Source organism: Microtus ochrogaster, chromosome 8 (genome assembly GCF_000317375.1).
Source record: "Microtus ochrogaster isolate Prairie Vole_2 chromosome 8, MicOch1.0, whole genome shotgun sequence".
Lineage (NCBI taxonomy): Eukaryota > Metazoa > Chordata > Mammalia > Rodentia > Cricetidae > Microtus > Microtus ochrogaster.
Window position 1 is genome coordinate 54286154 of NC_022015.1, and position 21506 is coordinate 54307659.

The following is a 21506-nucleotide window of genomic DNA, read 5'->3' on the forward strand; positions in this document are numbered from 1 at the left end:
AATATGTGTTCTACCTAAAAAATGTTTCACATGTCCTAGGGAAGAACATATACCCTGCTATGCTACCACAAGAGAGCAAATTCTATTCATGCCTGCGAAGTTCATTTGGTGCAAGGTGCCATTCAAATCCCATATTTTCTTAAAAACTTTGTCTTGTTGGTCTACCTATTGGTAGATGGGATATTGAGGTTCCCTGCTATTGTACTTCTGATGCCCATTTCTTCCTTCATATCTACTAAGATTCGCTTTACATATTCAAGAGCCTCAGCAATGAGCACATATAGATTTATAATTCCTATGGTCTCTTAGTGAATCAATCTCTTTATCATTGCACAGTGACCTTCTTTTTATCTTGTAATACTTATTTGACTAGAGTTCTATTTTACCTAAGTGTTGCCAATGTTGATTTCTTCTGGAGCCTATCTTCCAGAAATATCTTCTTCTGCCCCTTCCTTTTCATAAAGCTTCAAAGAGTCAATTACAGGCAACAAGGAGGTGACTGTATTCTGTAACTCAGTCACTCAACATATTTTAACTGAAAATGTCAATCCATTTACATTCTAGGGAATTACTCATATGCACCAAACCCCACACTTAGTTGACTGTTCTCTGCTTCTTTCCTAGGCTCTTTGCTATTATCTTCCACTTTTTGTGTCTACTTTTGTGACTTGGTGATTTTCTATACTATTAAGTTTTGATTACTTCCTGAGGTATAGACATGTTCTAGCTTTTTCTTGTAATGTGTATGTGTGTGTTTAACATACAACATGAATTGTTTATGAATAGTTTATTCTTTAAATAATGTGCAAAATGGCTACAAGGAAAGAAAAATAATAAATTCTTCTTTGCAATGTAGCTTATGCTCCCATATGCAAACATATTTGATATTCTAGATTAAAAGAGACTAAAGAGTCTTACCAAACAAATGTACACTTCTGAGATGCATCTTTTTTTAATGAAATAGCTGTAAATAACATTTTGATAGTCACTGCAAGGAAAGGCGACTGGAGATTCGATTTCAAATGGTGTTATAGGATTACCATACTTTTGTTAGGTATGTGTGATGACTAATCTTTATTGCCTACTCCACTGGATTTGGAGTCAATTAGGAGACACACCTATTGAGGTTGTTTCCACAGAGGTTTAATTGAGGAGGGAAGGTTCACCCCGAGTGTGGGTGGCACCATTCTGTGGGCTGAGGCTTCACAATGGAGGCACAAGCTTTTTCTCCCTTACCCTCACTTTTTCTCTTCCCACATCAGCAGCCTTGCTTTCCTCTTCTGCACACCTTCCCTTCCATGATGGACTGTATCCCCTCAAACCGTGAGCCAAAACCAACCCTTGCTTCCTTCCTCAAGTTGCTTCACATCAGGAGTTCATCACAAGGAAAGCAAATAGCCCAACATGCTACTCTAGTTGTGTGGAAATGTGTCTTTCTTTTAAAAAATGAACACAAAAGTATTTAGGTACAGAATGTCTCCATGCTGAATTTTGCCTTAGAATACCTCAGGGGTTAAAATGATTACTGAAATGAGAAAAGCACAGTAATGGGTACCTGGAGTCCATTTATTACTCTCCCTACTTTTGGCAATTCTGTTTTTAAAGGAGTTCACCTCACCGTGGCTCACTAGGACTCCAGACTGTACATTTCTATAAATTTAAAACTAAATAACTCTATGTATGTAGTGAAAGAAAATATAAATATATATGTTCTAACTTTAAAATTTAGAGTCCTCCTGTATCAGTTAAGTATCAGTCTTTCCTGGCTGGCACACACAGGAGATCCATAGATAGCCCTGAGCATCCAAGAGACCACATGTTACTTCCTTGAGAGCACATCACCTTGGGTTCCTCACTGAATTTTGTCTGAGCTGATTCCTCTCCACTTTGCCTGCTTACCACCATAGAGTATGATAATACATGAGGAAAGAAATCAGGTAAGGCATATTCAGAGCCACATACCTCCATTAGCAACATTAAACTTCACTCCAAACTCTCCCCCTGGTCCTCCAGGACAGTGGCTGGCCGTGAGGATGATTCCACCAGCTGCCTTGATCTTCCTGATAATGCAGGAGACTGCAGGTGTTGACAAGATGCCATTCTGCCCAATAATCAGCCGCCCAATCTAAACCATCCAGGGAAAAAAAATAAATCAGCCCAAGGTTCATGGAACTGAAGGCATTTCAACCAGGCTCTTTTAAGGGGTAACCAATCTACTATCCAAATGAATTGAACAGGTTTTATGTTAGGAAAGCTGAATAAAAGGAGTTCCAGCATTGTCTCCCCTACCCAAAGTCTCCAAGTATGTTTGAGCTGCTCATGTCTAGTTTCCCACTAGTAACCGATAAGTACTTAAGGACCACGGACCACTGATCTCTGGTAGTTTGAGATATCTACTTTTGATGATCAAACAGGTTTGTTGAGCCCACAAAAATTCTCAGTTTGTTTCTGACTCAGAAACTATAATGGTAAAGGTGTTAGAAAGGAAAAGAAAGAGAGAAAGAAAGAAAGAAAGAAAGAAAGAAAGAAAGAAAGAAAGAAAGAAAGAAAGAAAGAAAGAGACTGCTTCCTACTTCTCTCGCTTTTCCTGTGTGATACTTGAATCTTGATTGCCACATTGATGCGACTTAGAGTCACCATGGAAACAAATCTCCAGGCGCTTCTTGAGGGATGATCTAAATTATGTTAGCTGAGGGAGGAAGACCTGCCTTAAATGTCTGCACCATTCTATGGGCTGTGGTCTTGTACCAGATAAAAAGAAGAGGAACAGCATATGTAACTCTCTGCGCCCTGATTGCACACTCTGTCACATCCCACTCTTGAGGCCGCGCCTTTGGGTTTCTTCTCAAATGTGTGAGAGACAAACCAGGATAGCCCTATGAAAGGCAGTACTCACAGTCCCTACCTCGAATTGTTTTCTATTTATCCTGAAAGCATTTCCTGCCTCATATATTATCAGCTAATAGTTTCCACATTATTTATCTGCCCACTGTGTATAACCCCCAAGGACTACGTGTTTCACTGTTTCTAATTAACCTAGAACAAACCTGCCAGACAGTAAGTGTGTAGCAAATATCTGTGAATAGCAGTCAATATCTGTGAATGGGTTAGCATTAAAACTAATGAATAATACACCAGGAAAGATGGCTCAGAGGTTAAGAGCACTGACACTTCTTCCAGAGGACCTGCACTCACATGGTGGCTCACAACCATCTATAATGAGATTTGGTGCCCTCTTTTGACATGCAGGCAGAACACTGTATACAGAAAGAAAGAAAGAAAGAAAGAAAGAAAGAAAGAAAGAAAGAAAGAAAGAAAGAAAGAAAGAAAGAAAGAAAGAAAGAAAGGAAGGAAGGAAGGAAGGAAGGAAGGAAGGAAGGAAGGAAGGAAGGAAGGAAAGAAAGAAAAATACATTGGGAAAGGGGAAGATGGCAGATGATACCCATAATGGTATAATGGTTACCTTTGTCAACTTGACACAATCTAGAACTACCTAGAAAATCTCATTAGGGTATTGACTACATTGAAGTGACCTATGGGCATCTCTGTGAGGGACTGTCTTAATTAACAGATAAGGGAAGGCTCAGCCCATTGTGGGCAGCACCATTCCCTAGGCAAGATCCTGAACTGTGTAAGAGAGGAGAAACCAAGGTGAACAGAAGCAAACAAACATGTATGTATTCATTTCTCTCTGTTTTTGACTGTGGGTAAGATGTGACTGTCTGTTTGAAGTTTCTGGCTTGACTTCCTCACAATGATGGGCTGTCACTGGAACTGTACGTGGATTTTGTTGGGGGTATTTTATCACAGTCACAGAAAAGAAACTAGGACACACAGACTGCTAGACTGCCCCGTGGTGGTGGAGGGCAGGGATACTCGGACATAAGCTATCCTAATAAAAGAATGGAAGAAGAAAAACTAATCTAAGTAGCAAAGAAAGGAGACTTAGGGAAAGCAAAGGAGGTACAAAAGTCCAGGGTGCACTCTAAAGGGCTCAGCCCTGGCTGTGAGCGCTCTCCTCCCAGTGCTAGTCAGGGCAACAGCAGGATTTGAAGCACAGTTTCAGACAAGGAGTGAGTCCCATAAAAACTCACACTCGATTTTCAGCAATAGGACATTTAAGAGCACTGAGGACGGATGATAAAAGCCACACCAAAGGCAGCTGCACTGGCAGAGGATGCTGGGAAATCTTCTCTTCCCAACACTGGACCAGGGCAGTGGTAAGAAGTTATTATGAAGGTAATGGGAAAGGGTACATATAATCAAAATATATTATGTACTTGTGTAGAAATGCCATAATTAAATATATTAAATTTATTAATTATTCATAAATTAGATAAAAATAATATCTATTAAACCATACTAATCTACTTTGAAATGAAAATTAAAAGCCCCCACACTGTGCATACTCACTCTGGGAATTCAGGGAAACATAGGATACTTAAAGGAATCTTACACACTAAGGAGACAGACAAACATGTCCATGAGGCCCCAGGAAAGAATAAACCATAGTAGAGTAGGAAGTGAATGAAGACCAAGAACATACTAGATACTGCCAGAACAACAAAAATTTAATTCACTGCATGATGATGAATGGAACAAGTCACAATTACAAAATGATATAGACGAAACATTGACATACCCAATTCTTTAACACAAAGATAAACAATACTTGATGTAATAGTACAGATTGACCTCAATACAATTATGGGGGTGACTTTAATGTCACTGTTTAAGGGCACCCAGACCTCCAGGAAAGTCAAAAGGGTTTAACAGACATCTACAGACGATTCCACCCAAATACTGCAGAAGACATTCTTCTCAGCAAGCCATAGAGACTTCTCCAGAGAAGACAATATTTTAGGACACAAATATTAACAAATATAAGAAATCTGAAGTAATTTCTTCTACCTAATCACAATGTCATATACTAGGTATCAAAAGTAAGAGATCATAGAATGTACGAGGCCATGGAGATCAAATGACATGGTACTGAATGATGAGCAGGTCATCAAGAAAATTATGAGCAGATTTTTAAAATTCTTAAAACCAAAAGAACACAACATACCAGAGCATATGGTATGTGATATAAAGGAAGTTTAGAGCTATAAATATCTACTTTTTAAGAAATCAATAAAAGATCAGAAAATAATCAAAAATATCTTAATGATGAACTCCAAAGTCCTAGAAAAATAGAAACAAGACAAAATCAGTAGATGAAAAGAAATCCTAATATAACAGTAGAAAATAAATGATTAACAGACTATACAAAGAATCAAAGAAACAAAGAGTTGATTCTCTGATGAGATAAATATAGTTGCTAAACTCCTAAGTAAACTGAGACAGACAGAGAGACAGACCAACAGAGACAAACAAAAAAAAGCCCAAATTAAATCTTAGGAACATGCACACCGAGAAAGAAATCAGTAATTCAATCCATTTTACAAGAGCTTCAGAAAACTGAGTTAAGCTGGGCAGTGGTGTGCATGCCTTTAGTCCCTGTGCTTGGGAGGCAGAGGCAGGCAGATCTCTGTGAGTTTGAGGCCAGCCTAGTCTACAGAGCAAATGCCAGGACAGGCTCCAAAGCTACACAAAGAAACCCTGTCTCGAAAAACAGAAACCCTAAGTTAAAAGGCTAGGAGTAAACAAACCTATCTACTGAGGAAAGGAAAGATTGCTATGATGGGGTGATCATCCAGACAGCAGACTCACTCATCTGAGGCAGTTCTGGGATGGAAGGTCGGTATATTACACTAGCATGGACACATGGAGGGGAAGACACCCAGAGAGAAGCTGAAGACAGAGGCCAAGATGACCGTGGCTGAGCAATGTGGCCACAAGCCCAGAAAGCCAAGGAATGCCAACCACCACCAGAAGCTAGATGAGCCATGGAACAGATCCTTCCAGAGAGTCTCCAGGGAGCTCAGCCCTGCCAAGGCCTTCGTTTCAACTTCTGGGCTCCAGATCTGTGAGAAAATGAACTGCTGTTGTTTAAGCAAAGTGGGTTCATTTGTTATGGTAGACTTAACAAATTAATACAAAATCTGCAAACTAATATAAAACCAGTACCCTTTCCTACGGCTGCCACAACGAACTGTCAACAGCGAAGTGGCTAAAACAAGAACATGTTGGATTCTTGTAGCTCTGAAGACCTGAAGTACACAACCAAGGGGCCAGCAAGACTACACATCCTCAGATGTTCCCGGGAGAGGGGCCTCCGGCACCGCTCTGATTTCTCATATCTACCCATTACTCGGGTCTCGGCCCTCCCATCTTCTTCGCCTCTGCATGTCTCTATTATTCTCTTTTCCGATAACCTGCCCTTTCTCAATTAACCCAAGACAAACGTTGTCCGAAAAGTCACAGTTTTCAAAATCTAGCAATTATTAAGATGAAGGCACATTTGAGACTTACCAAGGCACCCAATTTGAAACTACATATGAATCTTGTGCCATGTCCTGGTTTTGTTTCTAGTCTATGAGAAAACACCCATGAACAAAAGCAACTTGCGGGGTGGGGGGGGGAGGTTAAAATATTTATGTCAGCTTGAGTTATAGTTCATCATTGAGGAAAGTCAGGGCAGGGACTCAAGGCAGGATCCTGGAGTTAGGGGCTGAAGCAAATGCTGCTTACAAGCTGTTCCTCTTCACTCATTCCACTGCCTTTGCTACACAGCCCAGGCCCACCTGTCAAGGGATGGCGCTGCATTAGAGGGCTGGGCCCCTCCTACATCAATTAGCAACCAGGGAAATGTCTCCGCAGATGCAGGAGCTGAAGCAGAAGCCATGGAGGAACATGGCTTACTAGCTGTCTCCCCATGACTTGTTCATCCTGCTTTCTTACACCTCCCAGGACTACCTGCCCAGAGCTGGTTCCACCCACAGTGGGGTGGGCCCTCTCACATGTGCCCACAGAGAACTAGGATGAAGGCAATTACTCCACTTTCCAGCTATATCTGACTTATGTCAAGTTGGGGGTAGAAAACAAAACAGGACATACCATTGAACCCCTCTGAGCTTAATGTCCTTAACTGCAAAGCCAAAAAACCTTACGGCCCTTTAAAGAAATCTTTTCAAGTTAGACATGACCCAATATAATAAAACGTCTTTCCCAAACCCTGCACTTCTTAAAAATGATGTTTTTCTAGAAGATTCTCCTTTAATCTATTGTTCCACTTTCTGGGAAAGTCCTAAAAATACCAACCTCTGCCAAAGTAGCAGACAGTTGCCTTGCAAGGAAACCATGGTCTGCTTACCTAACTGGCTTTGATTTTGAGTACAGCCCTGAAGGACATCTGTCTTGTGTTTCTGGGGTATGCTGGTATTCTGAAGTCCCTACCGTGAACCTCCCATTACATGGCTTTGGCTGGATCTAAGGGTGACTCCCACCCAGTCCTGCAGAACCAGACCCCACAGGAGAGTCATTATTGCCACTACAAAATACTTCAGCTCCAGCTCAGAAAGAAGGTGAGACAAACCCTAGTTCCCTGACACTTCACACCACAGAAGGAAGCCAGGAAAAGGCAATCCCACGCGAGGGAGACATTATCACACAGGTCTCTGCAGATATATAAGTAGGGCACGTGTCTTCCCAGATTCAGAGCTACATAGGGAGATGGCTCAGCTGGCTCCCAGTCAGCTGGAACTTTAAACACTGGAGCAAAGGGGCATTGTGAAGGCGCCTAATGCTGCTCCGTGCTTGTTCTCCTAAGGACACCAAGGCCCCCCACCAACCCTTAAGCCTCACCTGCTTGTCTTCACCCAAGAAGGTCCATGGCTAGTACTGAGGAAAGTAAAATGCCCCAGACCAGTGTCTAAGATGGAAACAGTATAACCCAAAGGCTTTCTCCTCGTCACTTCCATTCCTTTACATCATGTATATACTAACTGATTATTCTATTCATCTTTTCCTTTTCTTTCAGAATGCTAACTGTTCTTCTAAATTAGATTTAGTGGGAGTTCATTTTCTAATTAGTTCCAACAAATGTCCTTGAGAGCAGAGATGTACAATTTCCACCCTGAGGCTGAAATCTGAGACTGGATACAGAACCTCAATGCCGACTGAGTTCTCCAGTAACGTAACACTAACAAGAGCACATTGGTCTCACGTGCGAACTCTCTCCCTTTTAGCTTTTAGTAAGTCATTTATTAAAGGGGAAAAGAAAGGTAAGTATGACATCCCTGAGTGTCTCCCACAACCTGGGTCACGGCCCTAAAATGCAATCACATCACTTTAATGGGATCACATCCCAGAATGAGTCAAGGAAAGCAGAGAGAACAATAGACGAACACTTCCTTCGTGGTCCACAGAGTGTTCTACGGGACCACACGGATGTCACCATGTCCACCCATTAAGTGTAATATATAAAAGACCTGTTTCCTGTCCGCTTTGTTCACACACACACACACACACACACACACACACACACACACACGAAGCCCAAAGCCAAGCTGCCATGAAAATGAACACTAAGCCTTCAGATTTTAAGTCCCAGCTGTCAAGAGAGATGCCAATCCTTAAGGAGCGCTGTGTGGGTAAGGAGATGGATGGCTCAGTGGAATTTAGAGAAATAACAGACTCGGGGCCAGGCATGGATGTGGTTACCCAAACATCAAGGGACTTCTCCATTTGCACGTGGATAATTGTCAGCTATGTGCTTTCTTACATGGGGACCAGATGGGAACAACCGGATTCATCCCCAGCTTCCTGGACCCTTGGAAGGCATTATATACACTCCGGAGCTGGAAGGAGAAACGAGGGTGCATCAGAAGCAAACCAGCACGGATCTCTCATGCAATTCCCCGTGTCTGAGCATGTGAAGAAGGCTCACAGGCCTATAGAAGTCTGGCCCCAGTTACATTGTTCAGTCATCCCATTATGAAAATCTCACTGAGATGGGAAATCTTTTTTTTTTTTTTTTTGGTTTTTCGAGACAGGGTTTCTCTGTAGCTTTGGAGCCTGTCCTGGAACTAGCTCTATAGACCAGGCTGGTCTCGAACTCACAGAGATCCACCTGCCTCTGCCTCCCGAGTGCTGGGATTAAAGGCGTGCGCCACCATCGCCCGGCTGAGATGGGAAATCTAATTGTCTTCAGCTGCAAAATGGAGTAAAACCTGGAAGTTGTGCCCCTCCTCGCAATCAGGTCTTAAGTTCTTGGAGAACGCTCTGCAACCTTGTCCTTGAACCGGACTCAGGAAACTGCTCACATTCTGTGGGGTATCATCACCACAGTACACCAAGGATAAAAACTGCCCATGTCCGCTGCATCTCCCTGAGGGAAGAAGGCGGAAGGGAGTCGGCAAGCCGAGACAAGCTGGTACCCAACGGAAAATTCTATTAAAACAGATCTTGCTCCTTGCCTCTGTGGCTCTGGGCAAGATCTTTGGCCCCTCTGCACCTCGGTTTTGTTATCTAAAAGATCTAAACGATTGCATGATGAAAGCCTAGAAGGCAAACGAGCAAAGCTCCAGGTCACGGTGCCCAGCACCCAGCAACCCCTGGGCACACCCCACCGCCTTTCCCTAGCTGGTAATGTTTCTTAGCAATGAATGAAGGTGTCAGTGTCATCAGGCACTAACTTGAAATCTTTTTCTCCTATGTTTACTTTTGTCAAACATTTATAAAGTACATAATAACAAAATAAAAATCACCTGTCATCCTTCCACCTACCACGACTGTCAACATTTCCAGGCACAGCCTTGGTCTGTGGGTTTCAGTTGTCTTCATACATTGTTACAAAAGAGATTGCTGTGTGGCCTACATTACTCACTTAGTCTCTCCTCTCTGTCTCTCTGTCTCTCTGTCTCTCTCTCTCTCTCGTGTGTGTGTGTGTGTGTATTTGTGTGTAAGTGTGTAAGCTTACAGCTTATAAAATAGTTGGTTTCCATATGGCTTTATCAAACATCCTTAGTGTCCTTCCCCCATCTGTTCTCTCCTTCATCCCCCACTCACTGAATCCCACCCATTTCTCCCTTTTCCCCCTTCATGCCACCACGTCCTGAAAATCTTTCCCCCATCCCCTCCCCGTTTTAGTTTACCAACTTCTACAAATACTCCAAGTGAACCCCTCAAATCTAAAGCCTTGGAGCTAGGACATACATATAGGAGAGGACATGCGCCATGTGTCTTTCTGGGCAAGTGTAGCTTGTCTATCTTTTTATGACACTGAAGAAGTTTCTCAACATAATTTTAAAGGATGTATAATCTTTCATTATTTAAATGAACTATTATTGACTGGTGAATATCAAAGTGTTTGACCTCAAGTTTCTATTTGTAAAAGATTACATGTCTGAAGACTGAAACCATCTCAAGGTGTAACTTAAACTGGACATTAGTTGCCAATAATTACAAAGCACTTCAGTCCACAGAATGTGTCCATAGCTAGCTAGTGTCTTTTAAGCCACCCAACCTGCCCACTAAGAAGCTGCCAAAGTCTGTGGGAGGGAATGACAGCCGTACATCAACCAACTCTTCTTAATGTTGGCCTGTCTACGCGTCTCACTGACCCTGTCCACTTGCATGTACCAGACTGGGCTGCTTGTTCATCACAGACATTGATGATGGTCCAAAGCCATCCTCGTAAAGAGAGGCCTGTCTAGATCCATCAGATCCATACACCTTATATTCATGCTCTCACTCCATCACCAGGTCTACTGAATGTTCTAGAAACACAGATCAGTAGGAAGATTTGGGTATGTTGTCAAACATTTCTGACATTTGGAATCTTATTCTACCCTCTGTGGTAGTGTTACTAGTCAACTTGACTCTAAAAACATTTGGAGAGGGCTCACCTGGGGGGGAGGAGAGATTGTCTTATTTACAATAAGACTCACCTTACTTGTGGATCAGGTCATTCCTTGGGCAGGGAATCCTGGCCTGTATAAAGCGGAGAGAGAGACGCTCTACCTTGCATGCGTTCAGCCCTGTCTGTTGCCTGTTGCAATGTGACCAGATACTTCAAGCTCCTGCCATGACTTCTCTGCCATGAGGGACTGCACCTTGACCTCTGAGATACAATGAACCCTTTCGCCTTTAAAATGTTTCAGTCAAGCCGGGCGGTGGTGGCGCATGCCTTTAATCCCAGCACTCGGGAGGCAGAGGCAGGCAGATCTCTGTGAGTTCGAGACCAGCCTGATCTACAAGAGCCAGTTCCAGGACAGGCTCCAAAACCACAGAGAAACCCTGTCTCGAAAAATCAAAAAAAAAAAGTTTCAGTCATCGCTGCTTATACAGCAACAGAAAAAGGAATAAAGACTCCTCTTAAACACACTCAAGAGAAAAATACAGCTCTGGGGGACGGGTAAGGAGAATGGGGCCCTGGGCATATGCTACAGAATACACACATACATATCCACATCCACCCGTTGGCCAGCTTTCACATGAAGAATTGCACACAAGATTTTAAAGATCTCTTTAAACTTACATATTTTCTCTGAGTAGTTATCACCATCAATTTTAAAATTCATTTTTGCATGTTTTTAAGTGAATCTCCTCAGACCAACTTCTGCCTGCCTGGGAAATAATAACTGCCCGTTTTCTAAGCGACCCCACCCTTTATCCTATGTTCCAGTGAACTGGTGAACTGACGACGTCTGCAGCCAGATTTACAACTCGGTAGGATTAAACAGTTTACTATTATTTATGACAGCCATTCTAGGCCTTTCGTGTCTGCATCTGTCACTGTACATTTGAGAGATCCTCCCAAAGAAAGAATCGCACGCCTCCTAACCAAACACTGAGCAAAGCTGCAGGCACAGGCGCCTGACAAACATCTTCCCCAAGTGCCCCAAAGTGAGGCGAGCCTCCACAGCTGTGGATTTTCAGACTCCTGGCCGATTAGCGAGATTAGCGTGGAGTCTCCCAGCTTCTGCTGGGCCTGTTCCTCCCAGTGAGCTCTCACATGACCTAGCCCGTTAGGTCAGAAAAGCTTCGTGAAATGAGCAGATTAAGGGCTGGCTTCAGGAAAGGGTAGTGGGGTAAGCCTGGAGGCCAGGCTTGGTGTCTCCTCAAAGACTGAGGAGCAGAAAGGTTAAATACGGTAAAACATGGTGTTTCCCCAACTAGCTCCCCTCAGGAGACAACACTCAGACTGTCCCAGGAAAAGGCCTTTGGGTTGAGTCACTCTGTGGGACCAACTGCCACCACCTCAAGGGCCATTCAGAGGAGTGCATGTGTGTGCAGGCACAGCTGGGAAGAGAGGGGATGGTGTCTTCAGCAGTTGCCACCCAGCTTGGCCGGCAGCATGGAGAAATGCCAAAAGTCAAGAGGGAGCCATAGGAAGCAACTGTGGTCACCAGACTAACAGGAGCCTCTGGTTAGAAAAGCCAGGGTTAACAAATGAACACACTCTACTTCCTTTTCATCAAAGTGTTTCTGTAATAATTGTGTCATTATTTGAGTACACAAAAATAATTCTTAATAATTCATTATTTTTAAGCCGCTGAGCAACCTAGAAAATGTGTAGGCAAGTCTCACTGCTCTCTCCGTTGTTATAAACCAACCCCAAGGCTGTGGGATTTCCGCTGATCATGCAGCTTGTAAGCAACAACACCATAGATAAACTCCAGACCTTTCCCTGGTTTTGCTTTGTTTATTAAATGCTACTTGGTGGTGGTGATGTGTTTGTTTGGCTGGTTAGTTGGTTACTGAGATAGAGAGCAGCTTGTGTTGCCCAGGCTGGCCCTGTAAGTTTATACACCCTCTAGCCCAACTTCCATGCACCTGGTTATTAATGTCTTTAATTATGAAATCAATGAATACGCGTATGTATAACTGTTTTAATTAGAAAAGCATGTAAAGTAGGAAGGAAAGGGGTTCTCCTCCCATCCCACCACAGACACACAAAGATGTGCCCAGTGTAACCTTGAAAGTCCAGTCCTATTTGCTGACCTTATATACAAAAGCTGGGATCACGCAATCCCAGGGGCTACTTTTCTAGTTAGCAAACTGCCATTCACATATTTCTCAGACCATATTCCCACTTCCTCCGTTTTCAGATTTTAATAGTTTCATTGTGTAACCATGTCGTAAGGGCCTCTTCTTGGCTATGGATATAGATTGTTTTCTGATATTCTTTTAGCAGAGTACTACAGTGAACATTCTGGAATACAGGCTTGCACATTTATACTAAAACATCTACGGAACTCATTCGTAGATTACCACACTCCTGGGTTCTTGTATAAAGACTCTATTAGTTAAGATATATACTGACAAAAGCTGTGTCTATTAACAGTATGTGCCATATCATAGTGTAATATAGCATATGTAATGTAACAAATGTAATATGACATATAATATTTATCATCAACAATATGTAATATAAACATGATGACTTTCCCATAGCCACACCAACTCTTGAGTATTTTCAATTTTTTGACATACTAATTATTTTTATTTAGATTTATCTAGTTACAATGAGGTTGTTTATCTTTTCGTATGTTTTGTCGGTGACAACTTTTGTCTTAAATTGTTTGGGTTATCTTCTTGGTTTGGAAGGGTGTATTCTGTATTGAAGATATGAACTGTTAGTTTTAAAACTCTCCTCTCAGGATTTTTTGAGATCTTTTATTGGATAAACGAAACTCTGTATCTCTGATTTCAGTTGTGCCCTCCCCACGATGGAAATCCTAAATATAAAACTAGATAGCACTAGCTAGAAACCAGGAATCTTATTAAAGGAAAACAATAGAAAGGTAATAACTTAATGTTTATACAAAATGCTTCTCAGTAAAGACTCGGGATGGGAAAAGTCAAGAACTCCCATGATTCCAGATCAAGGAAAAGATCCTCCCTGATGGTTGGTTGTCCCTGAATTATTTTTCCTTTATACAAATACAGACATTGCTCCAAAAGTTGGTGTCACTAAAACCATACAAGGTATATGATATTTAATGACTCAGAAAATGGGGAATCTTCACTTTTAAAAGTCTTGTGCATATTATAGATATGCTTTTATTCATAACTAGCACGGTGAAACCAGATGAGAGGATTGAAAATGCCCCTTCGGCTGTGCGAACACATACTGGCCAGTCTTGAACGTTTTAGATCTACTTACAAGGCTAGCATTGCATGCCTGACCTTGAAGCCCTAGCTCTCTCTACCTTGATTGTTATATTCCTGGGATAACCAGATCCATTTTCTCCTGTGTATTATTCCCAAGTAATCTTGCTAAAATTCTATTCAAGGCTTTTTTATATTGCTGTTCTCTAACAACAGGCAGGACCCTAAAATGAGAGCTAAGATTGATGGATTCAATACCTGTGTTTGGGCTGCTCCAAAAGTTGACCCTAAGTTCTGGTCCTCAAGTCTTTGAAGAAAGTGACACACTTCCAGAGTTCACAGAGGGTCTATCAAAGCAGACTTTTCATCAAAAATGATTCCTTGGGCAAGCTTTACACATAATGCTACGGATGCATGTCTGCCTTTTCAATAAACATCATTCTATTTTATCACAAGATTTAGCAAAGCAGCTTAGTTCAAGATGCCATCTGGGCCTCTGGACACATTAACCAAAGCTTAAAATAACCTCCCAGCAGCTGGGAGGGCCCAGCTGTTCTCAAGACTCTCCCACTCCTTCAGCGTCCCCATAAAAAGTGAATGAAGACCAGAGGCTAAAAGTGTCAACCAAACACTGGTCACACAGGGAGATGGAGGCAGCCGTGGGCTCCTGAGTGTGGTGTTGCTCCCAGGAAACTTGCCTGTTCCGTGCTCAGGTGTGAAGATCCAAAAAGGGCAGTGAGGCAATGTGATGGGAGGCCCCTTCAGGTTTCTCCTGAGTGTACCGCGAGCCTGCTTTTCCTAACGTCTGAACTGTCCACCAGTTCTACAGTGAACACCAGCTACAAATATGAAGCAATCACTCTTCTGCTAGAGGCAGGATCCCTGGGCCACCCAACCCATTTTCAACTCCAAGGCAGAGAAGAGGCCCTAGATGTTGAAGCACAGAAGAGGATCTTGCTTCCTTCTCTGCATGCCCACCCACACCAGCAGAGCCTACTTTGTTTCAACTTCTAGTCTGTGTTAGTCCTCTTTGGAACCATACCAAGATCCACTCCCCAGACAGTTGTAATCAACACCAAAACAATTATGTTCTCATTTTAGGGAACAACCAGCTTCTCATGGACAATGGGGATTATGCAACTTGTCTGGGAGCACCTGTCTGGAGGACAGTCTCAAATCTCCAGCTGACCCGACTTTTCTCAGGTGACTGCAATTCCACTTCCACCTCCAAAAGGTCTCGCTGGCATGGACTAAGGCTTGCAGCGTCATGAATATTCTGTGCCCTTTGTTCATCATTGCTGGCCATCCTGTTGTCAGTACAGCTCATACCTCACCAGCAGATGGATTTCCTCTTGGCTACAATGTACAACAGAGCTGTGCAGCTTTTGTCAAGGGACCCATGACAGGCTTTGTCAGTACATATGGTTACATTATAATTATCTACATCCAGTTGGCCACAACAATACTTTTTTTTTATTTTTTTTTTTTATTTTTTTTTTTTTTTGCTAAAACATGTTGCGGTCTGAAGCTGCGATGTCCCCCAAAGGCAGACATGCAGAGAGAACGAGCTGTGGGTTGATGGGCTTTGGGAGAAATGTTCGAGTCCTGGGGTGTCCACCTTCTTGGGATTAAGCCCTTTAGCTGTGTAAAGGTGTGTGCCTTACATTTATGCTGCATTTGTTTAATTAGGAAATGATGGGCTGCATTTTTTTTTCACCTTGCCTGCCTGTGGCTTCTGAATGGCCAACAGCTGGGCAGGAGAAAGAACAGGTGGAGCTGCTAGGCAGAGAGACTAAATAGGAGGAGAAACTTAGCATGAGAAGGAAAAGCGAGAGGAAGGAGGAGGAGGAGAGAGAGAGAGAGAGAGAGAGAGAGAGAGAGAGAGAGAGAACGCACACGCAAGCACAATGCCTGGGACAAGAAGCCAGGCAGCTACTGTCAGCCAGAGTGATAGGAGAAGCAATGAAAGTATGACATATGGAAAGAAAGTAAAAGGCCCTGAGACAGGGTAACTTAAGTTAAGGGAGCTAGCCAGAGACACGCCTAAGCCAGACCAAGCAGAAAACTTACTTGTTCAGTTGTCATGAAATTCTGTTGTGGAGATGGGCTATTTCCTCAAATCCCTACTTCAAAGTTGGAGGTGGGAAAAAGAAAGAAACAAAGTGTCTCCTTTCCAGGAGCAGTAACTAAGAAACCCAGTCGTGAGGACAATATCCAGTTTATAAAAGAATGCCCCAAAGGCTGGGGAGAGGACACAAGGTAAGTGCTTGCACTGCAAACATGAACACCTGAGCTCAATCCCAGTACCCATGTGAAAAGCAAGACACGGGGCTGAGGAAATGGCTAAACAGGTAAAGGCATCAGCTGCCAAACCTGACATCTTGAATTCCATTGCCAGGACCCACATGACAGCAGAAAAACAACTCCCAAAAGTTGTTCTCTGACCTAGAACATGCTATGGCATACATCACACACATGCACGTTAACACTTTATATTTTAACACATGCTATGGCATACATCACACACATACACGTTAACACTATTTTGAAACCGCCAACAAACTAGTTTAAGAGACCATCATAAGTGATCGTAAAGCCACTGGGTAAAGGCTGATAGGAAACCAAGCATGCACATAGTCTAAAGTTGAGCCCGCAGCTGACCAGAACCGAGGAAGGACCAGTGTGGCACAGAAACAGTGACCACCGGGACTCTGCTGTCCTTCAACTGTCACTAATACTGAGACCACGCAGCTTGTACTTCACAAGATGCATATAATTCAGAGCCCCCCCACCAAGTGTTGATTGTTGCATTTGATGTGCTGCTGAGATGGGGTGAGGGGTGAGAGTGGGGAGACTGAGTAAATAGACCAAAACCTGTAGGGCATGGAAGAAGGAGCAGAGGAAAAATCTAGAGTTTGGAAAAATGAAGACACTGAATTAACCATGGCTTTTCTTGCTTTACCAAGTGGACATCAAACTCATAATCCTCTTACCAGAGATGGCATCAGAGGCATGCATGGCCACACCAAGCTTTGAAATACTTTTATTAAAAAGTAAGTTAAAACTGAATTGATTAAGCTTTCAAAAGGACTGGATGCTCATAGCCCCCAAAATTCATGCATCAAAATCCTAAGCCCAAGGTGACAGTTGGAGGTAAGGCATCCAGGAAGGGTTTAGGTGGTGAGGATGGAGTCATCATGATTGGCATTTAGTGCCCTTAATAAAAGAGAGCTCAAGAAATAGCTAGGCCCTCCCACTGCATGAAGCCACTGTAAGAAAGCACAATTCTGTGAGCCAGACACCAAGATAACCAGAGCTTTGACCTTGGACTTTTAGCCTCTGGAATTGCCTTCAATGAGTTTCTGTTGTGTACACAATAGACATTTCATGACATTTCATGACAGCAATGCACACGGACTACGCTAGGTCTTCAGAACCAATGTCCAGTCAACACGAGGCAGAACAAAAAGTGACATGGCACCCTAAAAATACATTTTAAGAGCCCAGAAGAAACAGTCTATAAGGCAACTGGTCTGAGTCTTTGGCAAATCAGTTTCATAGACAGGCAGGCTGGAGACAGTATTTTGTAGTTTAAAAATTGACCTAAGTTACCAAATGCAATGTTTATTCCTTGATTAGGAGAACTTGGTTTGAATAAATCTCCCATAAAAGAATTTCAAAACAACAGAGTTAACTCAACCCAAATGCAGAGTTATAAGTATGTGGGAAAGGCTCCTTTAAAAAAAAAAAAAAGAGATCCATACTTAAGATCCATACATACAAATGCTAGTTTTCTTAAGAAAATGTAAATACTAAAGCCAAAAAGAACGACACAAACACAACAAGGACCTATTCTGTCTTGGCTTTTCTGAAAGCTGGAGATTTTCATAAATTTTAAAATTTTTTAAAGTTTATTTTATGTACATACATGTATGTGTGCAATGTGGATGTGTGAGAGTACAGGCATGCACTATCCCAACCATAATGTTTAATTTTTACACTTATTTATCATATATGTGTATGCACACATGTACATACATATCATAATTCACATGTGGAAGTCAGAGGACAATTTGCAGTAGTCTGTTCTCTTCTGCCACGTGAGTTCCAGTTATCAGAGGCAAGAACCTTTACCTGCTACGCCATCTTTCTGACTCCACACTCATAATTTTATCCAAGAAATGTTCAAATCTCAAATTATACACTTAGTAGTGTGAAATACGTCAGTTTGAAGCTTGATGAACTAGTAAAATATATGCAATTTGTTCACCATTTAGAAATTTCAGAGTTCTGTTCTTCTCCAGCAAGTATATTACCAAATACCAAGTACAGCTTTTCTCAGAAAAGTTCCTTATAAACTCAACTGTCTCAGTCAGTGTTCTACTGCCGTGAAGAGACACCATGACCATGGCAACTCTTATCAAAGAAAGTATTTAATTGGGTGCTTGCTTACAGTTTCAGAGGCTTAGTCCCTTGTCAGCATAGCGGGGAGCATGGAAGTATACAGGCAGACATGGTGCTGGAATAGTAGTGAGCGTTCTACATCCTAATACAGGGAGCAGGGAGAGAGAGACTGGACCTGGCCTAGGCTTTTGAAACCTCAAATCCCACCCCCAGTGACACACTCCCTCCAACAAAACCACACCTACTCCAACAAGGCCACACCTTCTAATCCTTCTCAAACAGTGCCACTTCCAGATGACTGGGCATTCAAATACATGAGCCTATGGGGACCGTTCTTATTCAAACCACCACATTAACTTTTTAATCAAAACCAGACATTTTCAGGTGAAGGAACGACAGGCCACTTGATAATCAGATTCCCCTATTTGGCAAGAATAAATGCTAATTTCTGTTATTATTGTATCCTGTTTATGAATGTCCAGTCAGGAATCTGTTTAAAGGTTTTAGGACTCCAGGTTGGTCACCCGCTCAGCCTAACACAGCATGTGGGTTAGAAGACAAGTGAGTTCCTCAATCACATCCCCAACCACACAAGGAGTTATAGTGCTTGTGATTTTTCTACCCCTGCCAAACTACATCTCTTCCAGAGTCAACCATCTGACTATTCACTTCAGAACAAGTCTCCCAAAAGATGAGAAGATGAAGAGGAGGCTGCTCCAAGTCAGTGCTTGGAATGCAAATCAACAACTCTCTTAACAAATATTCTGGCCCACAGTAAATCCTGGATAGGCTTCTCCTACCCCCTGACAAACTAGGGCGTGGAGGGAGGGGGTGAACGCTGTCAGAGCTCTCTCGGGGCTCATTATCCTCCCATCATTCCCAGGAATAACTCTTGTCAGACAGGAGGGAACGAGCATTTGTCGACCTCTCGCCAACCCCAGCCTCCAGCCAAGATTCATCAATCGTAGGTGAAGAGCCAAAGACAAATGCCAGTCTGGAATTTATCTGGTCCCGCTTCCCCCAAATGGTTTTTGGATATTACACACACACACACACATACACAGCAACAACAACAACAAAAATCTCACAAAGCATCTTCCCCCCCCCCTATTCCAAGGCTAAAACACTGAGAAGAGACAGTCACGGGAGAAAACCTGAAACATGGACCACGGGCATCTCTAAAGAAACACTAAGAAGAACTGAGGGCGCAGGGAGCTGTGGGATGGCCAGAATCCACACCACAGGTAATTATCCAGTTTCACTTTTAAAGATGTTTAACTCTGTACATCGGCAAGGGATTCCACTCAAGGGAAAGTTTCACCGGTGTGAATCTGGTCGTGTTTAATCAGGGTCAGATAATGTTTTAAAGCCATGTTTCCTACGGATAATTCAAAGACCCCCTAAAGTTTGGTAGTTTCAAGTTTTGGTAGCTGTATTTGGGGATAAGGTGGAACAAAGTGGGGAGAGCAGGGAGGATTCACCGCAATGTGCTTCTGTCTGTAGGATAAGGAAGAGGGAGCAGAAGGCAAGAAACTCCAAGTCAGAGAAATCAAGTTGCCCAGAAGAAAACGGCAGAGGTCTTGGGAGAAGGAAGAGGAAATGAAGGTGCGTTGAGTTGGAAGAGGCCTGCCTTGTCACACGCCAAAAGCATCTTCCGAGAGAAGTTGGGAACTGCGATACCCTTTGGAGATATGCCTCCTGGGAACTGAGAGGCCAGGCTGCAATGCTCCCAAGCCATTCACCCCCTTCCTGTCCCAAAGTAGTCACTAAAGGACCATGGAGCTAAAGTAATTTAGCCATCTCCAGGCAAATAGCTCACCAGTTCAATGTGCGTGCAGGTATTTGTTAAGTTTGACAGCTAAGATTTGGAAGAGGATCGTGAATAATAATAATTATTATTAATAATAATAATAATAATAATAAAACAACACCGGGGTGGGAAGTCCTCATGTCTGTGAGGGGAGGAAGGCTACTAACTTTTAGGTTGGGAGAATACTGGAAACCCAGAGCTGGGATGGAGTGGAAAATGGGCGAGGAAGGAAATACAGAATAAAGTAGAACAGGTGAGGGAGAAATACAAGATTTCAGTCCCAGGACTTTCAGAACAGCCCCCTTTAAGGTCAGTGTCCCAAGTGTGCCTAGTGGCTGCCAGTGTGCTGGTGTAGGAAGCTGAATAGAGCACTAGGGAGGTGGCCCCGGGCACAGGGACCGCAAAACGGGGCGTGAGAGTCACTCACCCCGTTGGCGGCAGCCATCTGCACCACGATCTCGGTGGCCGTCCTGCTGAAGTACCTGCCGTCGCTGCCCACCACCATAGTACAACCCTGGCGGTCGCGCAGGTCAATGGACGACAGCACACTTTGGATGAAGTTGGGCAGGTAGTTGCGCTGACCCTCGAAAAGCACCGTGGGTCGCCGCAGCCCGCCACCGCCGGTTGGCCGCTGGTCCTCGTAGGGTGCCGTGGGCACTGTCAGCACCGGGATGGGGCTCCCCTCCATGGCGCCGCTGGCCGGTCCTGCGGCGGCTGCAGGAGCCTCGGGGATCTGCTGCCCGCCCGGCCCCCACCGCCTAGACTCACTCTGGGCTCCGCCTTGCTCCCTCCCCGCCCCTCCCCGCCCTCCCACCGCTGCTCCCTGCGGGTCCCCTCGATGCCCCGGAATGGAGTCAGCCTCCACTTTCAGATAAAGTTTTCCGCGGCCCAGCTTCTTCCCAGAGGATCGCCCAGCTGTCCTGGGTTTCTTTCCTCAGTTGGCCTGACTTTCCTAGTGTCCCAAAAGCTGGACTCCAAGGCCAGCTACTGCGTCCCCAACTACACCTTCAGTCCAGCTCCAGACTCAGCCCTCCAGCTGCTCCCCATCTAAGCACACTCTCTAGAAGATAGCCTAATACTGGAGTCGGGTCTACCCCAGGTCCCCTCCTGCCCGCAGCCCTCTCTCCCCACACCCTGAGGGCAGCTTAACTCAAGCACCAGTTTCTCTCCCTAGTAAGGACAGAGCGGGAGGTGGGAGGGGGCTGAAACCTTTTGCCATCAGAACAGTCCTAGCCAAAAATAACCCTGGAAAGGAGAGCTGAGAATTGTTAGGCTCTGCCAGAGGTGAAACTGG

The 21506-nt window shown here is 43.7% G+C and overlaps 1 protein-coding gene across 1 annotated transcript in view; it reads right to left on the reverse strand.

Annotated features, from left to right (window-relative positions):
- Pgm5 (phosphoglucomutase 5) overlaps nt 1–20955 on the reverse strand; it is a 162355-nt gene extending 141400 nt beyond the window's left edge. Inside the window, exons 1-2 of the mRNA XM_005352084.2 lie at nt 20640–20955; nt 1963–2125 (exon numbers count right to left, since the gene is read on the reverse strand). Coding sequence (XP_005352141.1) covers nt 1963–2125; nt 20640–20900 — 424 coding nt within the window. The 5' untranslated portion in view covers nt 20901–20955. The remainder of the gene's footprint in view (nt 1–1962; nt 2126–20639) is intronic.
- Between the last annotated feature and the right edge of the window lie 551 nt (nt 20956–21506).